The sequence below is a fragment of the Scyliorhinus torazame genome, chromosome 18 (assembly GCF_047496885.1).
Source record: "Scyliorhinus torazame isolate Kashiwa2021f chromosome 18, sScyTor2.1, whole genome shotgun sequence".
In the NCBI taxonomy this organism is placed as follows: domain Eukaryota; kingdom Metazoa; phylum Chordata; class Chondrichthyes; order Carcharhiniformes; family Scyliorhinidae; genus Scyliorhinus; species Scyliorhinus torazame.
The window spans coordinates 133,335,222-133,361,036 of NC_092724.1; the positions used below are offsets into that span (position 1 = coordinate 133,335,222).

General features: G+C 49.0%; 1 protein-coding gene across 3 annotated transcripts in view; it reads left to right on the top strand.

Moving 5' to 3' along the window:
- ccdc57 (coiled-coil domain containing 57) overlaps positions 1-25,815 on the top strand; it is a 288,211-nt gene that overhangs the window by 83,629 nt on the left and 178,767 nt on the right. For all 3 annotated transcript variants that reach the window (XM_072483406.1, XM_072483407.1, XM_072483408.1), the window contains exon 5: positions 14,047-14,204. In XM_072483406.1, coding sequence (XP_072339507.1) covers positions 14,047-14,204 — 158 coding nt within the window. The remainder of the gene's footprint in view (positions 1-14,046; positions 14,205-25,815) is intronic.

Here is a 25,815-nt window from a genome sequence, read left to right on the forward strand (position 1 = left end):
CCTCCGACACCCCAAAAATCGCTACCTCTGGACTCATCGCCACCCTTATTTTCAGTAACCGGGACATGACGTCCGCAAATCCCTGCCAGTACCCCCTGAGTTTTGGGCACGCCCAGAACATGTGGACATGATTCGCTGGTCCTCCTGAACATCTAGCGCACTTGTCCTCCAGCCCATAGAATTTACTCATCCGGGCCACCGTCATGTGGGCCCGGTGAACTACCTTGAACTGAATCAGGCCGAGCCTGGCACATGTTGCGGTTGCATTTACCCTCCTCAGAGCGTCTGCCCATGCGCCTCCCTCCAACTCCCCACCAAGCTCCTCCTCCCACTTGAGTTTCAGTTCCTCGGTCCCTGTGTCCTCCGCTCCGTATAAATATCCGAGACTCTCCCCATCCTACCTCTCCCCTGGAAACTACCCTGTCCTGGATCAACCTTGGTGGAAGGCGTGGAAAGGACGGGACCTGTCTACGTACGAAATCCCGCACCTGCAAGTACCGAAAGTCATTTCCCCTTGCCAGCCCGAACTTCTCCTCCAGCGCCCTCATGCTCGCGAAGCTCCCTTCCAGGAACAAGTCGCCCATCCTTCCCACCTCCGCCACGCTCAAAACCCGCCGTCCATCTTCCCCGGGACAAATCGGTGGTTGTCGCATATTGGGGATCAGACCGACGCTCCCACTTCCCCCGCATGCTTCCTCCATTGGCCCCAAATCCGCAGAACCGCCACCACTATAGGGCTGGTGGAGTACCTGGCCGGCGGGAGCGGCAGAGGAGCCGTGACCAGGGCTGCCAATCTGGTGCCCCTGCACGAAGCAGCCTCCACCCGTTCCCAAACTGACCCCGTACCCACCATCCATTTCCTTATGGCTATGTTAGCCACCCAGTAGTAGTTGCTGAGGTTCGGCAATGCCAGTCCCCCCTCGCTACGGTTCCGCTCCAGCATCCCCCTCTTTACCCGCGGGGACTTCCCCACCCAAACAAATCCCAGGATGATTTTATTGATCCTTTTAAAGAAGGACTGCATAATGGAAATAGGGAGACACTGAAAAATAAACAGAAATCTCGGGAGGATCGTCATCTTCACCGTCTGTACTCTCCCCGCTAGTGACAGCGGGAGCCCATCCCATCTCCGAAACTTGCTCCTCATTTGCTCCACCAGCCTAGACAAGTTCAACTTATGCATCCTGCCCCAGTCCCGCGCCACCTGTATTCCTAAATACCTAAAACTTTCCCCAACCAGCCTAAACGGTAGCTCCCTCAGCCTATTCTCCTGATCCCTTGCCTGCACCACAAACATCTCGCTCTTTGCCATGTTCAACTTATACCCCGAAAACCAGCCAAATTCCCCTAGGATTTCCATAACCCCGACCATCCCTGCCACTGGATCCGACACTTACAAAAGCAGGTAATCCGCGTAGAGAGAGACCTTATGTTCTACCCCGCCGCTGACCATTCCCTTACATCCCCTTGCTGCTCTCAGAGCAATTGCCAGCGGTTCTATGGCCAACGCAAACAGCAATGGACAGAGGGGGCATCCCTGTCTTGTCCCACGGTATAGTCGAAAATACTCCGATGTCGTCCTGTTCGTCCTTACACTAGCCTCCGGGGCCTGATATAGCAGTCTAACCCAGTCCACAAAGCCTTCCCCAAACCCAAACCGTCCCAGCACCTCCCATAAATAGTCCCACTCCACCCGGTCAAAAGACTTTTCGGCATCCATTGCCACCACTTACCTCCACCTCTCTGCCCTCCGGGGGCATCATAATCATATTGAGTAGCCTTCTTCGGTTGGCTATCAGCTGCCTGCCCTTTACAAACCCCGTTTGGTCCTCCACAATCACGTCCGGTACACAGTCTCCGATTCTGGACGCCAGGATCGTGGCCAGCAGTTTAGTGTCAACTTTAATCAAGGAGATTGGCCTGTAGGACCCACAGTCTTCCGGATCTTTATCCCGTTTTAATATCAGCAAGATGGTGGCTTGCGACATCGTCGGGGGTAACACCCCATTGTCCCTCGCCTTGTTAAACACCCTAACCAGCAACGGCCCCACTATCCCCGAGAATTTTTGGTAGAACTCCACTGGATACCCGTCCGGCCCTGGGGCTTTACCGACTGCATGGCCTTCAGGCCCCCCATTACTTCTTCAGCCCTAATCGGAGCCCCCAGCTCCTCTACCCATCCCCCTGCCCACCTTTGGGAAGGTCAGCCCATCTAAGAAGCTCCTCATCCCCTCCGGCCCCGTGGGGGGTTCCGAGGTGTACAGCTTGCTGTAAAAGTCCCTGAATACCCTGTTCAATCCTGCTGGGTCTTGAACCCGGTTCCCTGCCCCGTCCACTACCGTCCCTATTTCCCTGACTGCCTCCCTCTTCCTAAGTTGCTGTGCAAGCATTCTGCTGGCTTCCTCCCCATACTCATACCCCGCGCCCCTTGCCTTTCTGAGCTGCTCTACAGCCTTCCCAGTGGATAGCGCCCCCAGCTCCACCTGCAGTCTCCGTCGTTCCCTAAGTAGCTCTGCCCTCGGGGACTCCGCATATTCCCTGTCCGTCCGTATCATCTCGTGAACCAGTCTGTCCATCTCCGCCCTGTCCGTTCTGTCCATATGGGCTCAGATTGAGATCTGTTCCCCTCTCACCACCGCCTTCAGCGCCTCCCAGAGCACCGCTGCTGAGACTTCCCCTGTATCGTTGACCTGTAGGTAGCTCTGCATGCATTTCCCCACTCTCTCACACCTCCCCTCATCTGCCAACAATCCCACCTCTATCCTCCATTGTGGGCGCTGGTGACTTTCTTTGTAGACCTGCAGGTCGACCCAATGTGGAGCATGGTCAGAAATAGTGATCGGCGAGTATTCTGTATCCGTCACCCTCTCCGAAAAGTCCCTACTCATAATAAAGAAGTCAATACGAGAATAAACCTTGTGAACCTGCGAATAGAACGAGAACTCCTTCCCCGTCGGCCGCCTGATTCTCCAGGGGTCTACTCCCCCATTTGTTCCATGAACCCCCTCAGTTCCCTTGCCATTGCCGGGACCCTGCCCGTTCTGGAGCACGACCGAACCAGGTCGGGATCAAGGACTGTATTAAAGTCCCCACCCATAATCAACTTGTGCGAATCCAAGTCGGGGATTTTCCCCAGCAGCCTTTTTATGAAATCTACATCATCCCAGTTTGGAGCGTAAACATTCACTAGGACCACCCTCACCCCCCCCAAGCATTCCCCGGACCATGAAAAATCTACCACCCCCATCCGCAACTGTGCTGTCCGCCTCAAATTGAACCCATTTGTTAATCATGATCGCGACCCCTCTGGTCTTAGCGTCAAGCCCCGAATGGGAGACCTGGCTCCCCCCCCCCCCCCCCCCGTAACCTAACAGAACAGCCTTGTTGGGACCGAAACAGAGAGAAAACAAACAAAGAACAAAGCTCGCCCCCACAATAGTGCAATTCAAACTGTGTAATGAGGTGGGCGTGACCACCCACCCCCCTCCCAACATTACCAGAAAAATAGCAAAAAAAACCCGTACAGCCCCCCAGCACCCAATACCTTAACCTTTAACTATGACTTTAACTTTAAAACTTTCAAACAGGCAAAAACAAACACACGAACACCTCAAATTTTAAGTAAAAGAACATGCCGAACGACATCGCTAACACGTAGGGCAATCCACAAACAAATGCAAACATCCCTTGAAACACTCTAACTCGAGTCCATGGGTCCTCAGTTTGGCACCAGTCCATGCCCCTTAGCGAAGTCCATCGCTTCCTTCGGGTCTTCAAAATAATGTTGCTGTCCCCGGTATGTGACCCAGAGCCGCGCCAGAAAAACTAGCCCGAACTTGACCCTCTTTTTAAACAGGATCTCTTTAATTTGTCTGTAGGCTACCCTCCTTCTGGCCACCTCCTGGCTCAGATCCTGATAGATCCGCAGGACACTGTTGTTCCATAAGCAGCTCTTCGTGTTCTTGGCCCACTGTAGGACCCGCTCCTTGTCCACGAACCTATGGAACCTGACCACCATCGCCCGGAGGGGGCCCCCCCTCACGGCTGCCTCGCCTGCACTCTGTGTGCCTTGTCCAGCTCCAACGGACACAGGAAGAAATCATTCCCCACCAGCTTCTGCAGCATGTCTGCCACATATGCCGTAGCATCCACTCCCTCGGCCCCCTCCGGGAGCCCAATGATTCTCAGATTCTGCCGGTGAGACCTATTTTCCACGTCCTCCAGCCTGTCCATCAGCCTTGATTGTTGCTCCTTCAACTTTCTAATTTCCACGTCCGCTACCGTTTGGAAATCCGCCTGCTCCTCCACTGTCTTCTCCAATGCCTGGACCTTCTTATCCTGGGTGTCCAGCCTTTGGTCCAGTCGCTCCACCGCTTTCTGAAGCGGTTCCAAATTATCCCGCTTCAGTGCTACAAAGCTCTCCTTCATGACCTTCAGCATGTTGCCCAGTGCTGTCTGGACCGTCCGTTCCATGGTCCGTTCGTCGGCCATCTTTCCTCCCACTTGAACTTCCACACCACCTTTGTTCAGCCCCTTCTTCGTCTGTTTTAGCTCCCTTCTACTCCTTAAGTCCATACAACTCTGTATGGATCCAAATCTACAGTGCTGTTGTTTTCCCCTCCAGCGCTCAAAAGTTCGAAAAAGTTGGGGGAAAAGGTCTAAAGGTTTGACCGGAGCGAGCGCCACCAAATGCGCGACTTACTCCCTCTTGGCCCCACCGAAAGTGCACCCTTTGGTTTCTGCCTCTTACGCTTACAGTCCCTCTTACTCTCTTGCTCGCTTCTTCCTGTATCTCCTCGAGCCCTTGCTCACAGTGAGTGTTTGGGAGAGGGAGTGGCAAGCAAGAAGAGCGGAAGAGAGAAGTGGCAATCAAGAGGATTGGCAAGCATGAGGTTTGGCGAGCGGGACATTTTCCAAATATTTTCATTCATGAACGTACAGTTTTACAAATTGCTGGGTGTGAAGTTTTTTTAAATTTCTGACAGGAAAGGCCCTACAGAACCTAACTACATCTTTTACACTGGTTGTAATAGTAAAATCTGATTCGCTTAATGTTGTTTCATTTAAGGTTGGACTTTTCAGGAACGCAGTTACAACATTAAGTGAGGAGTTATGGTGGTAACTAAACAATAGGAAACATTTAAGGGAACTATTTAACATGTTCAACAAAAATACATCCCATTGAGAACAAAAGCTCAGCAAGACATGTCCATCCTTGGCATATTAGGGAGGTTATGGATAGATTAAATGAAAAGGCTTCTAATGTTACAAAGAATAGTAGTAAATCTGAGGATTGGAAGCGTTTTAGAAACCAGCAAAAGGCCATTAGAAAGATGATTCAAAAGGGAAAAAATAATGAAAGTAATCCAGCCATGAATATAAACACAGATTGTAAGAGCTTTTACTTGTGTATAAAAATAAATAGAGCCCCTGAAGTAAACATTGGTCCCTTAGAAGCAGAGACAGGGAAACATTATCATGGGAATAAGGAAATTGCAAATATTTTGAATCTGTCTTCACAGAAGATCACACAAGTTACATGCAAGAAATGGGGGGGGGGGGGGGGGGGGGGGGGGGGCGGAGAGTAACTATGGGCTAATAAGAATGAGGAATTTAAGGTAATTCATATCAGCACAGAAAGGTACTGGCAAAACACTAGAAATTAAAACCTGATCTAATGCCCTACCTCTTCAAGTTCAAAAAGAGACTGCTGCAGAGATAGTGCATGCACTGGCTATGATTTTTCAAGGTTCCCTAGATTCTGGAATGGTCGCTGCAGATTGGAATTTAGCAAATATTACAGCGTTACAGCTTTACAAACCGTGACAGCGAATTATAGGCCAGTTAGCATGAGATCAGTAATTGGAAAAGTTCTAGAATCCATTATAATAACAATCTTTATTGTCACAAATAGGCTTACATTAACAGTGTAATGAAGTTACTGTGAAAAGCCCCTCGTCGCCACATCCCAGCGCCTGTTCGGGTACACTGAGGGAGAATTCAGAATGTCCAATTAACCTAACAGCACATCTTTCGGGACTTGTGGGAGGAAACCGGAGCATCCAGAGGAAACCCACGCAGACACAGGGAGAAGGTGCAGACTCCGCACAGACAGTGACCCAAACCGGGAATCAAACAGGACCCTGGCGCTGTGAAGTAACAGTGCTAACCACTGTGCTACCGTGCCGCCCTTATTAAGGAAGTCTTAACAAAGCACTTAGAAAATATAGTAAGATAAGAACAAGTCAACATCATTTTACAAAAGAGAAATGCTGTTTGACAAATTTGTTTGAATGTTTTGACGATGTAACTTAATGGGACAGAAATGGGAACAAATAGATGTAGTATACTTGGATTTCCAAAAGGGATTCAATACGGTGTCACATAAAAGGTTAAAATACAGGTTAATGGTGTTTCGGATGACTGGGACTAGCTTTCAATTCTTCAGGGTCCAGATGGTGGGGAACTGGGGGCAGCTTTGGAGGTTGAATTATACAAGCCTAGTGGATAGAGTTAAGGTGGATTTGCAGAGGTGGGAGAGTCTCCCACTATTAGGGCGGACCGGGTCCAATTAGTTACGGTGAACATCTTTTTAAAAAAAATATTTTTATTGTCCTCCTTTTTGACATTTTCTTCCAAATTTACAACCATCAACAAACAATAAGCAGTAACGAATACAATGTCAATCCCCTTATCAACAACAATAATCCCATCTTCCCACCAAACTCCCAAACAACAGCCCGCATGTTAACATAACCAAAAAAACAAAAAGGAATCAGCTATAGTCACTCTTAGCATATACAGTCCCCCTCCCCCAACCCTCCCAACCTCCCGCCCCTAATGTTTGATGTAATCCAATTCTTGAGAGTGCATAATGAATAACACCCATGAATTGTAGAACCCCTCCATCCTTCCTCTCAGTTCAAACTTAACCTTCTCAAGAGTCAAGAATTCCAACAGGTCCCCCGCTACGCCAGGGTACAGGGTGGAGTGGTTGATCTCCATCCCAATAGGATCCGCCTTCAGGCGATCAGCGAGACAAAGGCTACAATATCTGCTTCCACACCTGTTTCCAACCCCGGCTGGTCCGACACCCCGAATATGGCCTCCCGAGGGCCCCGGTCCTGTTTCACGTGCACCACTTTAGAGATTACCCTAAAAACCTCCTTCCAGTAATCCTCCTTCCAGTAATCCTCCATCTTTGGCCAGGACCGCAACGTTCACACACATCCTCTACCCCCTCAAAGAACCGACTCATCCTTGTCATTGTGAGGTGTGCTCTATATACCACCTTCAGCTGTATCAGCCCCAACCTTGCGCACGAGATGGAGGCGTTCACTATCTGGAGCACCTCACACCAGAACCCCTCTTACGATGAACATCTAGCCGAGATTTCAATTTTTATTTCAGTGTCTCCCAGTGTTCTTACCCAGGTCAATTTTTCGAAGGATTGAGCAGTTTATTCCTGGCGTTATTTGGTCGGATAAAACCCTGAGGATTTGGAGGGAGGATGCTTCAGAAGGAGAGGCAGGCTAGGGGGTCCAGTGTTGCCAAATTTACTGTACTATTATTGGGCGACCAACGCAGAGAAAGTGTTGGGGTGCTGTGGGGACCCAGGGGCTCTCCGGGTTCAGATGGAATTGGGATCATGTATGGGGACAGGTTTTGGGGCATTGATAATGACGCCACTTCCATTTGCACTGGCAATGTACTCAACGAATCCATGATGTCCATGCTAAAGATTTGGAGACAGCTCCGCCAGCATTTTAAGTTGGGGGCAGCTTCAAAGCTGGCTCCCATTTGTGCTCAGCACCTGTTTGAGCCCGGCAAGGTTAGATGCCACATTTGGTGCATAGAGAGAGAGAGGGCTGGAGAGAGTGGGGGATTTCTTTTTGGAGTGGCGGTTTGCCAGTCTCGAGGAGCTAAGGAGAAATTTGAGCAGTTAGGCTCGGCCATGTTTAGGTACCTTCAGGTGTGAAGCTTTGTTAAGAGATTTATTTTTGGACTGCCCTGTGGTGCCGCCATCATCCATCTTGAAGAGGCTTTTCTCCTGATCGGGGGAGTGGAGGATAGGTGCGAGCACTGCTCGAGGGGGCCCGCACACCATGTACACATGTTTTGGTCCTGTTCTAAGCTGGTGGGTTCCTTTTTCAACACCATTTCGGTGACCCTAAATATTGAGCTAGAGCTTTGCCCTCTGCTGGCTATTTTTTGGGGTTTCAGATGTGCCTGAGTTTCAGACAGGTGCGGGGACGGATGTCCTGACCTTTGCCTCGTTGATGGTGACAGCGGGGTATCCTACTGGGCTGGAGGTTGGCGACACCACAGAGTGCCTCGGCGTGGCTGGGGATTTGATGGGGTTTTTGCACCTCGAGAAGGTCAAATACGCCACGAGGCTGTCGATTAGAACATAGAACATAGAACGATACAGCGCAGTACAGGCCCTTCGGCCCACGATGGTGCACCGAAACAAAAGCCATCTAACCTACACTATGCCATTATCATCCATATGTTTATCCAATAAACTTTTAAATGCCCTCAATGTTGGCGAGTTCACTACTGTAGCAGGTAGGGCATTCCACGGCCTCACTACTCTTTGCGTAAAGAACCTACCTCTGACCTCTGTCCTATATCTATTACCCCTCAGTTTAAAGCTATGTCCCCTCGTGCCAGCCATTTCCATCCGCGGGAGAAGGCTCTCACTGTCCACCCTATCTAACCCCCTGATCATTTTGTATGCCTCTATTAAGTCTCCTCTTAACCTTCTTCTCTCCAACGAAAACAACCTCAAGTCCATCAGCCTTTCCTCATAAGATTTTCCCTCCATACCAGGCAACATCCTGGTAAATCTCCTCTGCACCCGCTCCAAAGCCTCCACGTCCTTCCTATAATGCGGTGACCAGAACTGTACGCAATACTCCAAATGCGGCCGTACCAGAGTTCTGTACAGCTGCAACATAACCTCCCGACTCCGGAACTCAATCCCTCTACCAATAAAGGCCAACACTCCATAGGCCTTCTTCACAACCCTATCAACCTGGGTGGCAACTTTCAGGGATCTATGTACATGGACACCTAGATCCCTCTGCTCATCCACATTTCCAAGAACTTTACCATTAGCCAAATATTCCGCATTCCTGTTATTCCTTCCAAAGTGAATCACCTCACACTTCTCTACATTAAACTCCATTTGCCACCTCTCAGCCCAGCTCTGCAGCTTATCTATATCCCTCTGTAACCTGCTACATCCTTCCACACTATCGACTTTAGTATCGTCTGCAAATTTACTCACCCACCCTTCTGCGCCTTCCTCTAGGTCATTGATAAAAATGACAAACAGCAACGGCCCCAGAACAGATCCTTGTGGTACTCCACTTGTAACTGAACTCCATTCTGAACATTTCCCATCAACCACCACCCTCGAGTTCTATCAGAGATGTATTTCTGGGAGTTGGTTTGGTTACTGTTAGCTGTTAAGCGGGGTGGAGGGGGGGGGGTAGGTAACGTTAAATATTTGTGTTTTTGGAATAAATTAATCAACATGTTTTCATTGTGGTATTCTAATTTGGTAATAGTCATGGGACAACCTTTTATAAACTAAAAAAAATGTAAGTCAATTGAATGCCCGTTTGGCAAGAACCTAACAGTAAATTGCTACTGCTACATTTTTAAGCTATTTTTCCACAGAAAGATTGAATAAAAACGATTGTAAATATTGTCTTGTATAGCCTGCAAATATCAAAGAAAAATTCGGAGATATGAATAGTTGAGGTACTACTGAGCTAGCTTTGACATTGTCTTCTCCTTGACAGCAGATATTAAGCTATTCATTGGCTTATTTCAGTAAATGGTAAATGCTTTGCATCCATTTTATCAGCGTCTTTTTGATCTTTTGCTGGATGTGAACAGCCTAAAATAAAGAAAAACACAGACACGAACATGCACAGTCTGGCTTTGGGGACACAGACACCCAGGCATCCTAGCACTAAGATGTTAAGAATGATGGATTAAAAGCGAAATAGTTAGAAAAGCTGGAGAGCTCACTACAATAGGGTAGAGTTTAATATTCAGTACTTTGATGTCATTACAGACGGCAATTGAATTGGAGACAAGTAAATTCAGTTATAACTGTTGCTCTGTATGTTCATTTAGATGGGAAATAATACAGCTGGATGATCTATATCTTATCCCACTACACCCACAGAAAGACTGAAAAAAAGATGACAATTGAAGAGACAAGTTGTCTGATCTGAATCACGCTGCTATTGTAACATAAGTAGGTAATTTGAGGCAGCATGACAACATGCGTCAATTTCTATAAAAGAAAGATTCTACCCCTACTTGAAAGACCTCTGACCTATGAGTATCTACGGCAGATCCAAGTTTGCAACATAATCTGAAACAAAAGTATGCGGATTCCTTTGGAACTATTTTATTTTTAAAAAATTTAAAGTACCTAATTATTTTTTTCCAATTAAGGGGCAATTTAGCATGGCCAATCCACCCACTGCACATCTTTGGGTTGTGGGAGTGAGACCCTCGCAGACACAGGGAGAATGTGCCAGCTCCACATGTCAGTGACCTGGGATCGCACCCGGTCCTCTGTGCCCTGAGGCAACAGTGCTAACCACTGCACCACCGTGCCTCCTTTGAAACTATTTTCAATGGTCTGAGTGCACACTTTACCAACTAGAGCTGATGCAACATGAATATAGGTGCAACTCCCTCCACTTGCCTATCTTTTCCACCCCTCCATCCTTCTCCTCCAACTAATGCTCCTCCACCTCAGATGAACATAGTGGATGCCATTGCATGATTCAACTCCCATGTCAAATTTAGTTTTCAAATCAACTGGATTTAGCATGGATAATTGGGAATAGAAATGGAATGAACCAAGAGGAGAAAGGAGATGCTCCCCATCAACTTCTTTATTTCAAATGCCCAATTGTATTAGCTGATGTATCTAAGCTCAAATTTTGTTGGCAATTCTTGTGAATTTGTGGTTCCACTTTACGTGGGGCAGCATGATAGCACAGTGGTTAGCACTGTTGCTTCACAGCTGCAGGGTCACAGGTTCGATTCCCGGCTTGGGTCACTATCTGTGCGTAGTCTGCACGTACTCCCTGTGTTTGTGTGGGTTTCCTCCGGCTGCTCCGGTTTCCTCTCTCAGTCCAAAGATGTGCAGGTTAAACAAAGAACAAAGAAAATTACAGCACAGGAACAGGCCCTTCGGCCCTCCCAGCCTGCGCTGATCCAGATCCTTTATTTAAACCTGTCGCCTATTTTCCAAGGATCTACTTCCCTCTGTTCCCCGCCCGTTCATATATCTGTCTAGATGCATCTTAAATGATGCTATCGTGCCCACCTCTACCACCTCCGCTGGCAAAGCGTTCCAGGCACCCACCACCCTTTGCGTAAAAAACTTTCCACGCACATCTCCCTTAAACTTTCCCCCTCTCACCTTGAAATCGTGACCCCTTTTAATTGACACCCCCACTCTTGGAAAAAGCTTGTTGCTATCCACCCTGTCCATACCTCTCATAATTTTGTAGACCTCAATCAGGTCCCCCCTCAACCTCCGTCTTTCCAACGAAAACAATCCTAATCTACTCAACCTTTCTTCATAGCTACCACCCTCCATACCAGGCAACTTCCTGGTGAACCTCCTCTGCACCCTCTCTAAAGCATCCACATCCTTCTGGTAATGTGGCGACCAGAACTGCACACAGTATTCCAAATGTGGCCTAACCAAAGTCCTATACAACTGTAACATGACCTGCCGACTCTTGTACTCAAAACCCCGTCCGATGAAGGCAAGCATGCTGTATGCCTTCTTGACCACTCTATTGAACTGCGTTGCCACTTTCAGGGTACAATGGACCTAAACTCCCAGATCTCTCTGTACATTAATTTTCCCCAGAACACTTCCATGGACCGTATAGTCCGCTCTTGAATTAGATCTTCCAAAATGCATCACCTCGCATTTGCCTGGATTGAACTCCATCTGCCATTTCTCTGCCCAACTCTCCAAACTATCTATATTTTGCTGTATTCTCTGACTGTCCTCCTCGCTATCTGCAACTCCACCAATCTTAGTATCATCTGCAAACTTGCTAATCAGACCACCTATACCTTCGTCCAGATCATTTATGTATATCACAAACAACAGTGGTCCAAGCACAGATCCCTGTGGAACACCACTAGTCACCTTTCTCCATTTTGAGATACTCCCTTCCACCACTACTCTCTGTCTCCTGTTGCCCAGCCAGTTCTTTGTCCATCTAGCTAGTACACCCTGAACCCCATACAACTTCACTTTTTCCATCAACCTGCCATGGGAAACTTTATCAAACGCCTCACTGAAGTCCATGTATATGACATCTGCAGCCCTTCCCTCATCAATTAACTTTGTCACTTCCTCAAAGAATTCTATTAGGTTTGTAAGACATGGCCTTCCCTGCACAAAACCATGCTGCCTATCACTGATAAGTCTATTTTCTTCCAAATATGAATAGATCCTATCCCTCAGTACCTTCTTCAACAGTTTGCCGACCACTGACCACAGGTCTATAATTCCCTGGATTATCCCTGCTACCCTTCTTAAACAAAGGGACAACATTAGCAATTCTCCAGTCCTCCGGGACCTCACCCGTACTCAAGGATGCTGCAAAGATATCTGTTAAGGCCCCAGCTATTTCGTCCCTTGCTTCCCTCAGTAACCTGGGATAGATCCCATCCGGACCTGGGGACTTGTCCACCTTCATGCCTTGTAGAATACCCAAAACTTCGCCCTTCCTTATGCCGACTTGACCTAGAGTATTTAAACATCTATCCCTAGCCTCAACATCCGCCATGTCCCTCTCCTTGGTGAATACCGATGCAAAGTACTCATTAAGAATCTCGCCCATTTCCTCTGACTCCATGCATAAATTCCCTCTTTTGTCTTTGAGTGGGCCAATCCTTTCTCTAGTTTCCCTCTTGCTCCTTATATACGAATAAAAGGCTTTGGGATTTTCCTTAACCCTGTTAGCCAAAGATATTTCATGACCCCTTTTAGCCCTCTTTATTGCGCGTTTGAGATTTGTCCTACTTTCCCGATATTCCTCCAAAGCTTCATCAGTTTTAAGTCGCCTAGATCTTATGTCTGCTTCCTTTTTCATCTTAGCTAGTCTCACAATTCCCCCCGTCATCCATGGTTCCCTAATCTTGTCATTTCTATCCCTCATTTTCACAGGGACATGTCTGTCCTGCACTCTAATCAACCTTTCCTTAAAAGACTTCCACATTTCAAATGTGGATTTACCCTTGAAACAGCTGCTCCCAATCCACATTCCCTAGCTCCTGCCGAATTTTGTTATACTTGGTCTTTCCCCAATTTAGCACTCTTCCTTTAGGACCACTCTCGTCTTTGTCCATGAGTATTCTAAAACTTACGGAATTGTGATCGCTATTCCCAAAGTAATCACCGACTGTAACTTCAACCACCTGGCTGGGATCATTCCCCAATACCAGGTCCAGTATGGCCCCTTCCCGAGTTGGATTATTTACATACTGCTCTAAAAAACTCTCCTGGATGCTCCTTACAAATTCTGCTCCATCTACGCCTCCAACACTACATGAGTCCCATTCAATGTTGGGGAAGTTAAAATCTCCCATCACGACCATCCTATTGCTCCTACATTTTTCTATAATCTGTCTACATATTTGTACCTACATATTTGTTAGGTGGATTGGCCATGCTAAATTGCCCTTAGTGTCCAAAAAGGTGGGGGTTACTGGGTTACGGGTATAGGGTGGAGGTGTGGACTTAAGTAGGGTGCTCTTTCCAATGGCCGGTGCAGACTCGATGGGCCGAATGGCCTCCTTCTGCACTGTTGATTCGGTGATTAGAATTTACATTGCAGAAGGAGGCCATTCTACTTAATGTCTATATCAATTCTTCAGCAATGTGTAGTTGAAAGATTCTATTCTTCGCATATATTACCACAGCTTAGACTTAAAAGAATAAAGAAACATATCTATGTTGCCCTATACTTGACCATACAGGTGAAACTTCTGTCAAAAGAATTGGAGCTTCTGAGGGAGGCAGGAGTAAAGGCTGGAGAATCACTTCAGAGGGCAGAGGAAACGAACACTAAAATGGAGAAAGAGCTTCAAAGAAAAGAGCTTGAATTGAAAGGTGTAGTCGCCTTAAAAAAAATCAGGTTTGTGGTGTATGAACAAAGTTGTATTTTGTTTTTAAATTCTTTTAAGATATGATTTACAGACAATATCTCTAATTTTCTGCATTTTTAGGGCAGAATTGTCCGAAATTTGTTCAAAGAGTCCGTCCCGACAAAAAGACTGGGGATGATCCCACCGGCGCTGTCGGTTATGAAATCATTATATATTTAGCCTCTTTAACAAATGTTTCATAAAAAACGTGTTTCATACTGTGCTTGTGGCGGCTTGTCTCTGATTCGCTCACCCCGGTAAAATGTAATCGCTGTAATCAGTGGGGTGCTCCTTTTAAATGCCTTCCCAGCATGTGTTCCAAGTTCAATCAGGGGATTGGCAGCCAGAAAGACTGTACCACGTTTTACAGAGGAAGCACTCAGCAAACTTCTCGACGGGAAGCATAGGCGGGAAGCTCTCTACCCATAATTGGACAGCTGTCCAGTCAGCAAAGTGACCATCCCCACCTCGGAGGCTGTGGCCACGATTGTGAGCGCCAGACATCTTGGAGTTGAGCTTCGAAGGGGTGTCACACCTGTCACCCACACCCTCCAACAGTGCAGATACTCACAACTCGGTGGAAAGTAGTAGGCAGGCTCCTGGGTCACTCACTGGTGGGCATATTACATCTGATGATCCACAGCAGGCAGAGGTGGAGGGATGTGCTACACTGAGGGATGCCAAAGCCCAGAACTTTGCTGGGTCCAGTCATCCCAGGGCCGCTGGAACTGCAAAGGCAGAGTTGCGCGCATCAGGAAGGGATGACAGCACCCCTCTTAGGATTGCAAGGCCAACTAGAGGCGTCCCATCGCCTTCTGTCCGAGGAGATGGTGCCGTCACTCCGACGCAACGAGGCCAACACTGCGAGGATACTGTCCACAGTTGAGACTTTGGCACTCTATGGTGGGGTATGTCTGCTCCATGGGTCATCTCATGATGTCCATGGCTGAGGGCATGAGGTCCATGGTGCAGGGCTTCAGCTGCATGGTACAGGCACGAGTGGGAATCCACGAGTGTCAGAGCCAGAGGATGGGAAGCTTCTGGATCTCACTCCAACTGCCTCTCTATCCCATGGTGGAGCCCAGGGGCCCCCATGCACCCAAAGAGGATAGGCAGGAAGGAACTCTGGAGACCCTTGAGGTGCCCAGTCTATTTGACACCTCCCTACCTGTGAGCGACACATCTCCAGCCCCGCACACCGAGGAAGGCAGCACTGCAGCATTCATGCTGCCTGAAAGTAGGCCCAGACCCTCCAGATCCCCCCCCCCCCCCAAGGGACACCCGCCAAGGTCATCTCAGGCAACAGGTTGTGGAAGTCAGCGGGTCGCCTCAACTGTTCTGTGAATCCTGAGGATACACCGAGACATTATGGGAGGGTGAGGAAGACTAGGAAAATGTAGGCACTTAGAGAGTATGGGTGAACCTATGCGTTATTAGAGAAAAGATACAATTGTTGTAACTCATTTGTATTAAAAATAACTTTGATCACCCATAAAGGAATTTCCACGCTGTCATGCCATGGCGCCGCAAACTCCTGTGCAACTTGGCACCTCCTCCCTGAGAGATTGGCAGCTCTATGCTTCCCCAATACCCACACTAACGACGACGCAGTCAAGCCGTGCCTGCCTGCACAGGCCTTGCCCCACAGCACCCCCCCCCCCCAAAATTCAATACTCAGGCCTCATGTCTGCCAGAATTTGTTAGTTATGAGGATTCCATGGGCTTAAAACGTGAGAGCGCCTATCCACCTTGTCAGTAGGTGGAGAAACGCACCAGGAACCCTGACCTCGGGGGAAGCATTAGCAGATGAAATGTGTCATTCAGCCTCTCTGGGCCCCTAGATCACCCCATTCAGTGGCAGGTTACATTTGGCTCTCTGGCAGGCAGGAGTTAGACATTTTGCAGATGTTAAGAGGAGCATCGTTCTGTCCTCACTGCAAGTCATCAACATTCTCCTGAAGCGTCCAGTTAGTCACTTTAGCACCCTCCCTATGAATGATGTGACCATCACGATGACCTTCCGCAGGCCCCACGGTGTTAAGATGATGTAAGATCCCATGGTGGGAGAGGTCTTGACGCCCTGGTCCTGGTTGACCCCAAACTAAGAGGCTATGAGGGCATCTCTAACTGCGCACTATGCAGGCCCTGGCATCACCCGAGGTCCTACCTCCACCTCCTCCATGGCATGCCCCTCGCCGCCCTCCTCTACTTCATCTTCATTGGAGGAGATGTGGTGCCCCTCCATCACCGCAGCAGATCACAGTGATGCAGGGATCACTCTGGAGAGTGTATTGGAGAGCTTCCTCCGAATGGTCCAGGCACCAGAGCCACATCTTGAGCAGTCCAATTGCCTGTTCCAACAGCGCACACGTTGATGCATTAACCTCTTTGCAGCATGTCTCAGTGGGTGTTTAGGGCTATTGCACTGGCATCATCAGCCTGCTCCTGAATGTTCAGCCAGAGTGTGGGGTTTATTCTGACTGCTCTTGTCCTCCCCCATGTGAGGGTCTTCAGCCCGCATGAGGCTGGGAGTCAGTCCTTGTCAAAGTCCCCTACTCTGCCCATGCAGCCTGACATCTCATGAGATCCCAGCCGAGGATCTCACAGTCCCACTGCTGACCTTGTGAATTCACCTGTTCCCATCCACTTCCCAGCTGGCACTCTTGAAGGGCGGTAATATTGCCACCAGCCCAGCCAGATGCACAAGGGAAGCAATGCATGCAACCCAGCCACCAGGTCACTTTAAACCTCGAGGCTCACAGCCATGAACAGTCGCTAAGGCCCAGGAGTGAGCACCCCCCTGATTTGCTGTGACTGGCCCTGCCCCCTGGCTCCTAAGTTGCACTTCTCTGGATCCCTTGCACCCTCACATATCCCCGTCTGCAATTGGCACCCTGAAGGGTGATGGCGACCTGAGCGCTCACCTCCGATACCCCCTTCAGAGGTCAGGTCAGCATGTTCTCGTTTCTGTACAGCTGTTGTGAATCGTGCCAGCATGATATCACGGCCGATGAATATACAGTGAGAGAAGACTTCCTAGTGGGAGGGCTCACTAATGATATGTTGATGTATTTAAATAAGGTTCCCAACCTATTGTGGTGGGAGGCTCATTACATCACCGGCGAGGGGCCTGGATGATTGGGAAACGCAATCTCACCTATTCTCGCCTTATTTTACACCCGCATTGCCATTCTTGCTGACAGGTAACGTGGGCTGATAATTGTAGTGATATGCATCACTGTATATGCACAAGGGGTTAGTGTAAATACACTACAACTAAGTAACCACTAGAGGGAGCACCAGAGATGTCATGACATGCAGACATACAACCAATGGGTCATTAGTACAGGACACAACCAATGGGTAATCAGGACACACAGAGGTGGCATTACCACAAGGGGGCACTACACGACCCATATAAAAGGACACAGGCTCTGCCTCTTTCCACAGACAGACATCCAGAGAGTTAGACAGGATTGATCAGCAGCATCACACCCCAGCAAATGGCTTAGAGCAAGCTGGTCTAGTTAGACTGAGTTACTAGAGAGGTAGATTAGCAGAGTGTCGAACTCATTTAAGAACTGTGTTAATAGTTCAATAAACATGTTGAACTCATTTCATAGTCTGGTGCATCCTTTCGTAGAGACTACAACAAGGAAACAGCTTGTGTTATCTGAAGCAGCATAAGACATGATACCAGGAGTGACTGTTCAATCTATTTAGTTCATCACAGCAAGATCTGTGACAACCAGCTACTGAATACAGGCACAATGGACAAGATTCAGGCTCCTCATCAGCACAGGACCACCAGCAATCTTAGTGCCAACTGGCGATAATTCAAGCAGAAATTTCAACTGTACGTGGTAGCATCCGACCTCAATGGCGCGACTGATGCTCGGAAGATAGCTCTTCTACTCACCAATGTGGGTGATCATGCAATAGAGATCTTCAACTCCTTTAAATACTCCGACGGGCAGGACAGAACAAAATTCCAGACCATCCTGGACAAATTCGACAGCCACTGCGAGGTAGACAAAAGAAATTGGTAAAACCGGTGTGAATACTCACCACGAGGCAGAGGTAGGGTTGCTGTAGCCATCTGGGATGGCCACTTCCAGAATACAAAATGGACGCTCGCAAAGAATGTAGGGAACTGTGGACAATGTTAATAAAACAAACAGGCACAGAGCCTGTATGCATATTGGAGAAACAGCTCCCAGACGGAATTGAAACTATAGGTCAATTAGCATATTGATGGCCCATCTCCAGGAACAAAGGAAATACACTCAAGCAACCGATACTGTTTCAGACATCCCGGCGCCAGTTCCCCAACCGAAAGCACAAACAAAGCAAGGCCAACGGCCACCAAAGACACGCCCAGCCATCAGGGCATCCATCCCTTTATTGGTCAAGATCAATACCAGTGATCGAGAAGTGGCCCAATTAATTAGAGCCATGTTTAAGGCCCGCCTAAAAGCGCGTGAAATCCCTCCGGGTATAAGAAGGAACCCCCACGAGAGAATTGCTCTCTTGGATTTGGCTCTCAAAGCGGAGAGACCCATCCACCAGCATCACCAGAAGCAAGTAAGTTCAAGGTCAACGCTTGCTACCAGATGGACGACCTTAGCTGCTCTCCTGTATATCTTCGAACCCAACAGCCTCAGACCCGAAGAACGGCCATTGTTCCTCTGACTAAGTGGGCACCCAAAGTTAAGTATAGGCGTTAGCGTTAGAGATAGTTTAGTTTGTAGTACTGTTGTGCATGAGTAGATCTTACTGTGTGTGTAAATAAATAGTCTTGACTTTGAACTAACTAACTGGTGTATTGTCTCCTTGATCGGTATTTCGGTTGAACCTTGTGGCGGTATCGATAGATACCTGGTGACTCTAAAGTAAACATAATTAGGATTAAGGAAGGCAACCATATTGACCGCCATATTTATAACCAGATAAACAGAGCAACATTGCAACAGAAGCAGACGGCAGTTTTGATTGGCAGCCATCTTACGTGTATCCAGCCAGACTAGTCCGCACATGCGCATTTCCCTAGAAGACGCGAACCGGCAAAACGGTGTTCTGCGCATGCGCGAGAAGCCGCGCATGCGCAATTGCGAAAAGAGCGCACAGTAAAGGAACCTCGGCATGCACAATGGAGTCCTACGCATGACGCCACGAGTGTCATGACGTCAGCGGCTCTGGAGCACGCCCACTTAAAGGGGAAATGTCCGAAAATTAAAAAGAAGAGTTTTAAAGCCACAAAACACAATTCTTTCACCTCGAAAGACAAAATAATGCCTGAACTTCTACCAGCAGTTGAAAACAACATCCGCCGCACCCTGGAACAAGCAGTTAGCACCACCCAAAGAGGAGAGCAGAATAACAAATCCGAAATACAAAGAGATGATTTGTACATTGAAGAATACTACTCAGAAGATGATTTCATCATTGGACATAGAGAGCACAATAACAAATCCGAAACACAAAGAGATGATTTGTACATTGAAGAATACTACTCAGACATGGATGAGTTATTCGGATTTGATGATCATTGCATCAGCAACACGGTTGCAAAGTTCAACACGACTCTACTCATGGTAGATGAATCCAATACCATGATGCCATGGCAGATTGTCGATACATTGGATGACAGCAACCTGTCAAATACCCAAGAAGAAGACGCCGCCACACAGAGTGGTCCACGCACCACGACGAGTCCCCAACTCCACACACAAAACGATGGAACACTCCACAGCGAGACCACTGCACGACTTCGTTGGGAGCACACAGATCGACTCCACAGCGAGACCACTGCACGACTCCACACAGAGAGCGATGAACGGACTCCACAGCGAGACCACTGCACGACTCCACACAGAGAGCGATGAAAGACTCCACAGCGAGACCACTGCACGACTCCAAACAGAGAGCGACGAAAGAGTCCACAGAGAGAGCGATATAAGCCTCCACAGCGAACTCATTGACAGACTCCACAATGGAAGCAATTCAAGACACCATAGCGCAGTCCATGCATGAACCAGACCATGAAGGTCTATCCAGCTTATTTGAGCCACCAGAAGAAGACGATGAAAGTCTACCCAACTCATTTAACCAACAAGAAGACACAGAATGTCTTACCCACTGTATGTGAGACAAGTGACGCAGAAATCACGATTCCCATACAAGATGTGCAAGATCACAGCAAGACTGACAGATCTCAGCTCGTATGTACAGAAGCACTCAACAATCAAAATGAAACTGCTCTTGAGTCCAGTGAGACCATGTCAATTAAAATCTCATCTACTCTAACCTATCCACAAGAAAATGAAATCTTGAAAATTTTGACTCCAGAAGAGGAGCATCAAGAAACCAAAGATGATTCAAGTGAACCTGAAATGACTCCAAAAGAGGAGCACCAAGGAATCAAAGAGGAATCACATCAACCACAAATGACTGATGTCACCAAGATCAATGCAACATCAGGTCATTCACACAATCCTCAAAAAGAAATGCTCAATGAAACATCAGATACCACAAAGGACACTGACACATGTAACTTTGAGAATGACTCGAATTATCCACACGGAACGGTCATTGAGCGCAACAAGCACAACAAGGAAACCTACAAGAACAACAATAAAAACAACAACAAGAAGCATAAAGGCAACAACAGCAACAACCAGCACGACAAACACAACAAAAACAACAACAATAGAACAACGACTTGTACAACTCTGCACACGAAGGACAATGTGACAGCACAGCTCAAGACAATGGCAAGAGTGCAGACATACCATGGCATGACACCGAATCTCACCGATTCACGTTTGCTCCACCACAAACAAGCAAACCAGCTTTCAGGAAGGATGACATACAGAATCGCTACCACAAGCATAGAAAAAAAAAAGAGTCCAAATCAGACAACGAAGTGAATCGACCATTCAACACCTCATGATCACAGGAACACTGACGGCGTTCACAAACAAATGACAGCATCAACATCACCACTTCAACAACAAAACAAGCAAGCCACGCGACCATACCAATTCCTAAAGTTTGGACTCATAAATGTTAATTGGTATTGTATAATCATCAATATCATCACAACTTGTGCATGTCATCATTTATCTACCTGTTTTGTACAATTTTCTTTAACAAAGTATAGAAAATATGTAACACGAAAAAAGGGGGGATGTAGTGATATGCATCACTGTATATACACAAGGGGTTAATGTAAATACACTACAACTAAGTAACCACTAGAGGGAGCACCAGAGATATCATGACATGCAGACATACAACCAATGGGTCATTATAACAGGACACAACCAATGGGTAATCAGGACACGCAGAGGTGGCATTACCACAAGGGAGCACTACACGGCCCATAGAAAAGAACACGGCACACAGGCTCTGCCTCTTTCCACAGACAGACATCTAGAGAGTTAGACAGGGTTGATCAGCAGAATCACACCCCAGCACTTGGCTTAGAGCAAGCTGGTATAGTTAGACTGAGTTACTAGAGAGGTAGATTAGCAGAGTGTCGAACTCATTTAAAAACTGTGTTAATAGTTCAATAAACATGTTGAACTCATTTCATAGTCTGGAGCATCCTTTCGTAGAGACTACAACAAGGAAGCAGCTTGTGTTATCCGAAGCAGCATAACACAACAATAATCACCCCCATTGTCAATGTTTGAGGATAGTTTAGTGGATAATTTAGTTAAAATCTGTACATGAAGCTCTTAAAAGAGCTATGAAGATGTGGTGGTATGTATTAGGGGTAGTACGGTACCCAGTGGTGCCGAGAGGCTATTGGTGGACAGACACTGGGTCCTGATTTGATCTGCCGCCTGCTGGCTCCACCCAGTAAGGCGGAGTATAAGTACCCGGGTTCTCCCAGCAGCCGCATTCTGTAACCGAGCTGCTGGGGAACAGGTCTGCGTAATAAAGCCATCGATTGACTTCATCTCTTCTCGCCTCGTGAGTGATTGATTGTGCTACAATTTATTACGCACACTTTAAAGGACTATGGAGCTCCGGATCGCCCTGGAGTGTCTGCGAATCAGCCCCCATGCAGCAAACTCAGCGGCCACGTTTAAACACTGTCTAGCGTGCTTTGAGGGATACCTCCAAACGGCCCCCAGCAGACCTACAGAAGACTGGAAAATGCAGGTCCTGCATTCCAGGGTGAGTTATGAGATCTACACGCTCATCGAAGACGCGGAGGATTTCCCGACGGCTCTCGCCATGCTGAGAGGGATCTACATTCGGTCCGTAAACCAGGTCTACGCACGCCACCAACCCGCGATGAGACGGCAAATCCCCGGAGAATCGCTGGACGAGTTCTACAGCGCGCTGCTAATATTGGGAAGGAGCTGCAATTGCCCACCGGTGACGGCTAATGAACATACGGAACTCCTAATCAGGGATGCTTTCGTAGCAGGTATGATCTCATCCCAAATTCGTCAGCGACTGCTGGAAAGAGACTCACTGGGGCTCACGGAGGCACGGGTCCTTGCGGCCTCTCGATGTGGCCTCGCAGAATGCCCGCGCTTATGCCCCCGACCGCGCGGCAGCCCCTTGGGCTCCATGGACCCCCGCCGCGATCGACTCCCCAGCACCCCCATCCCCCCGCAAGCCTGCGCGGCCAGAGCACCAGACCACCCGGGGGGGCCCCGCTGCCATTTTTGCGGCCAGTCGAAACACCCCCGGTAGCGCTGCTCGGCCCGCTTGGCCATCTGTAAAAGTTGCGGCAAGAGGAGACACTATTCAGTGGTGTGTCAGTCCCGGGGGGTCGCCACAATCTCCGGGGGAGAACTGGGATCACAGACTCAACCCCCCCAAAACGATCCATGTGCGGCCAATGGGAGCCGCCATTTTGGGCCCCGGACTCCATGCGTGGGGGATGGGCGCTGCCATCTTGTAACCCTCCGGCCACGTGCGATTCATTGGCACGGCCATTTTGTCCGACCGCGTGCGATCCGTGGACGCCGCCATCTTGGCTGACAGCCAAGGACCCCAGCATGGACGGCTCCACGGGGCCTGAAGAAAACGCCCCAATGCAGCAACCGCGACTGGCTTCGGTGACCCTGGACCAGTCGCGGCCCCGGACGCTCCAAACGGCAACGACGACGGTGCTGGTTAACGGGTACAAAACGCCTTGTCTGATCGACTCTGGGAGCACGGAAAGTTTTATCCATTCGGATACGATAAGACGCTGTTTTCTTTCAATCCACCCGAGTACCCAAAAGATTTTTCTGGCAGCGGGATACCATTCCGTAGAAATCAAAGGGTTTTGCATCGCGAACCTAACGGTGCAGGGGAGAGAGTTTAAGAATTACCGACTTTATGTCCTCCCCCACCTCTGCGCTCCCACTCTCCTAGGGTTAGATTTTCAATGTAACCTTCAGAGTTTAACGTTCCAATTCGGCGGCCCTATACCCCCACTTACTATCTGCAGCCTCGCGACCCTCAAGGTTGAACCGCCTTCCTTGTTTGCGAACCTCACCCCGGATTGCAAACCCATCGCCACTAGGAGCAGATGGTACAGCGCCCAGGACCGAACATTTATCCAGTCTGAAGTCCAGCGGCTGCTGAAGGAAGGCATAATCCAGGCCAGCAATAGTCCTTGGAGAGCTCAGATGGTAGTTGTAAAGACCGGGGAGAAGCAGAGGATGGTCGTAAGACTATAGTCAAACTATCAATAGGTATACACAACTAGATGCGTACCCTCTCCCCCACATATCCGACATGGTCAATCGGATTGCACAGGACAAGGTCTTTTCCACTGTGGACCTTAAGTCCGCATATCATCAGCTCCCCATCCGCCCGAGCTACCGCAAGTACACTGCCTTCGAAGCAGACGGGCGGCTCTACCACTTTTTAAGAGATCCATAATGGAGTCTCGGTCTTCCAACGGGAGATGGACCGAATGGTTCACCAGCACGGTTTACGGGCCACGTTCCCGTACCTCGACAACGTCACCATCTGCGGCCATGACCAGCAGGGCCACGACGCCAACTTCCGCAAATTCCTCCAGACCGCTAACGCCCTGAACCTCGCCTACAACAGGGAAAAATGCGTGTTTAGCACCGACCGTCTAGCCATCCTTGGCTACGTAGTGCGTAATGGAGTGATAGGCCCCGACCCTGAACGCATGCGCCCCCTTATTCCCCCTCCCTCACTGTTCCAAAGCCCTGAAACGCTGCCTGGGCTTCTTCTCTTATTACGCCCAGTGGGTCCCCAACTACGCGGACAAGGCCCACCCGCTAATTCAGTCCACCGTCTTTCCCCTGTCGACAGAGGCCCGCCAGGCCTTCAGCCGCATCAAAGCAGATATCGCAAAGGTCACGATGCGCGCAATCGACGAGTACCTCCCCTTCCAAGTCGAGAGCGACGCATCCGACGTAGCTCTGGCGGCCACTCTAAACCAAGCGGGCAGACCCATGGCCTTTTTCTCCCGTACCTTCCACGCTTCAGAAATCCGCCACTCCTCAGTGGAAAAGGAAGCCCAAGCCATAGTAGAAGCTGTGCAGCATTGGAGGCATTACCTGGCCGATAGGAGATTCACTCTCCTCACTGACCAACGGTCGGTAGCCTTCATGTTAGATAATGCGCAGCGGGGCAAGTTCAAGAACGACAAGATCTTGTGGTGGAGGATTGAACTCTCCACATATAATTATGAGATCTTGTATCGTCCCGGAAAGCTGAACGAGCCATCCGATGCCCTATCCCGCGGCACAAGTGCCAAAGCACAAGTGGACTGTCTCCAAGCCCTCCACGAGGACCTCTGCCACCCGGGGGTCACTCGGTTCTACCACTTCGTGAAGACCCGCAACCTCCCCTACTCCGTCCTCCGTCGAGGAGGTCCGAACAGCCACCAGGAATTGCCAAATCTGCGCAGAGTGCAAGCCGAACTTTTTCAGGCCAGATGGAGCGCACCTGATAAAGGCTTCCGTCCCTTTGAGCGCCTCAGTGTGGACTTCAAAGGCCCCCTCCCCTCCACCGATCACAACACGTACTTCCTAAACGTGGTTGACGAATACTCCCGTTTCCCTTTCGCCATCCCCTGCCCCGACATGACCACGGCCACGGTCATTAAAGCCCTCTGCACCAACTTTACACTGTTCCGTTTCCCCGCCTACATCCATAGCGATAGTGGGTCCTCCTTCATGAGCGACGAACTGCGTCAATTCCTGCTCAGCAAGGGCATCGCCTCGAGCAGGACGACCAGTTACAACCCCCGGGGGAACGGTCAGGGAGAGAGGGAGAACGGTGCGGTCTGGAAGACCGTCCTACTGGCCCTATGGTCTAGAAGTCTTCCAATTTCCCGTTGGCAGGAAGTCCTCCCGGATGCCCTCCACTCCATCCGGTCGCTGCTGTGTACCACGACTAATCAAATGCCTCACGAGCGCCTCCTTGTCTTCCCTCGGAGGTCCTCCTCCAGAACATCACTTCCGACCTGGCTGGCAGCCCCAGGACCCATCTTGCTCCGAAAGCATGTGCGGGCGGACAAATCGGACCCGTTGGTCGAGAGGGTTCAACTCCTCCATGCAAACCCTCAATACGCCTACGTGGCATACCCCGACGGCAGACAGGACA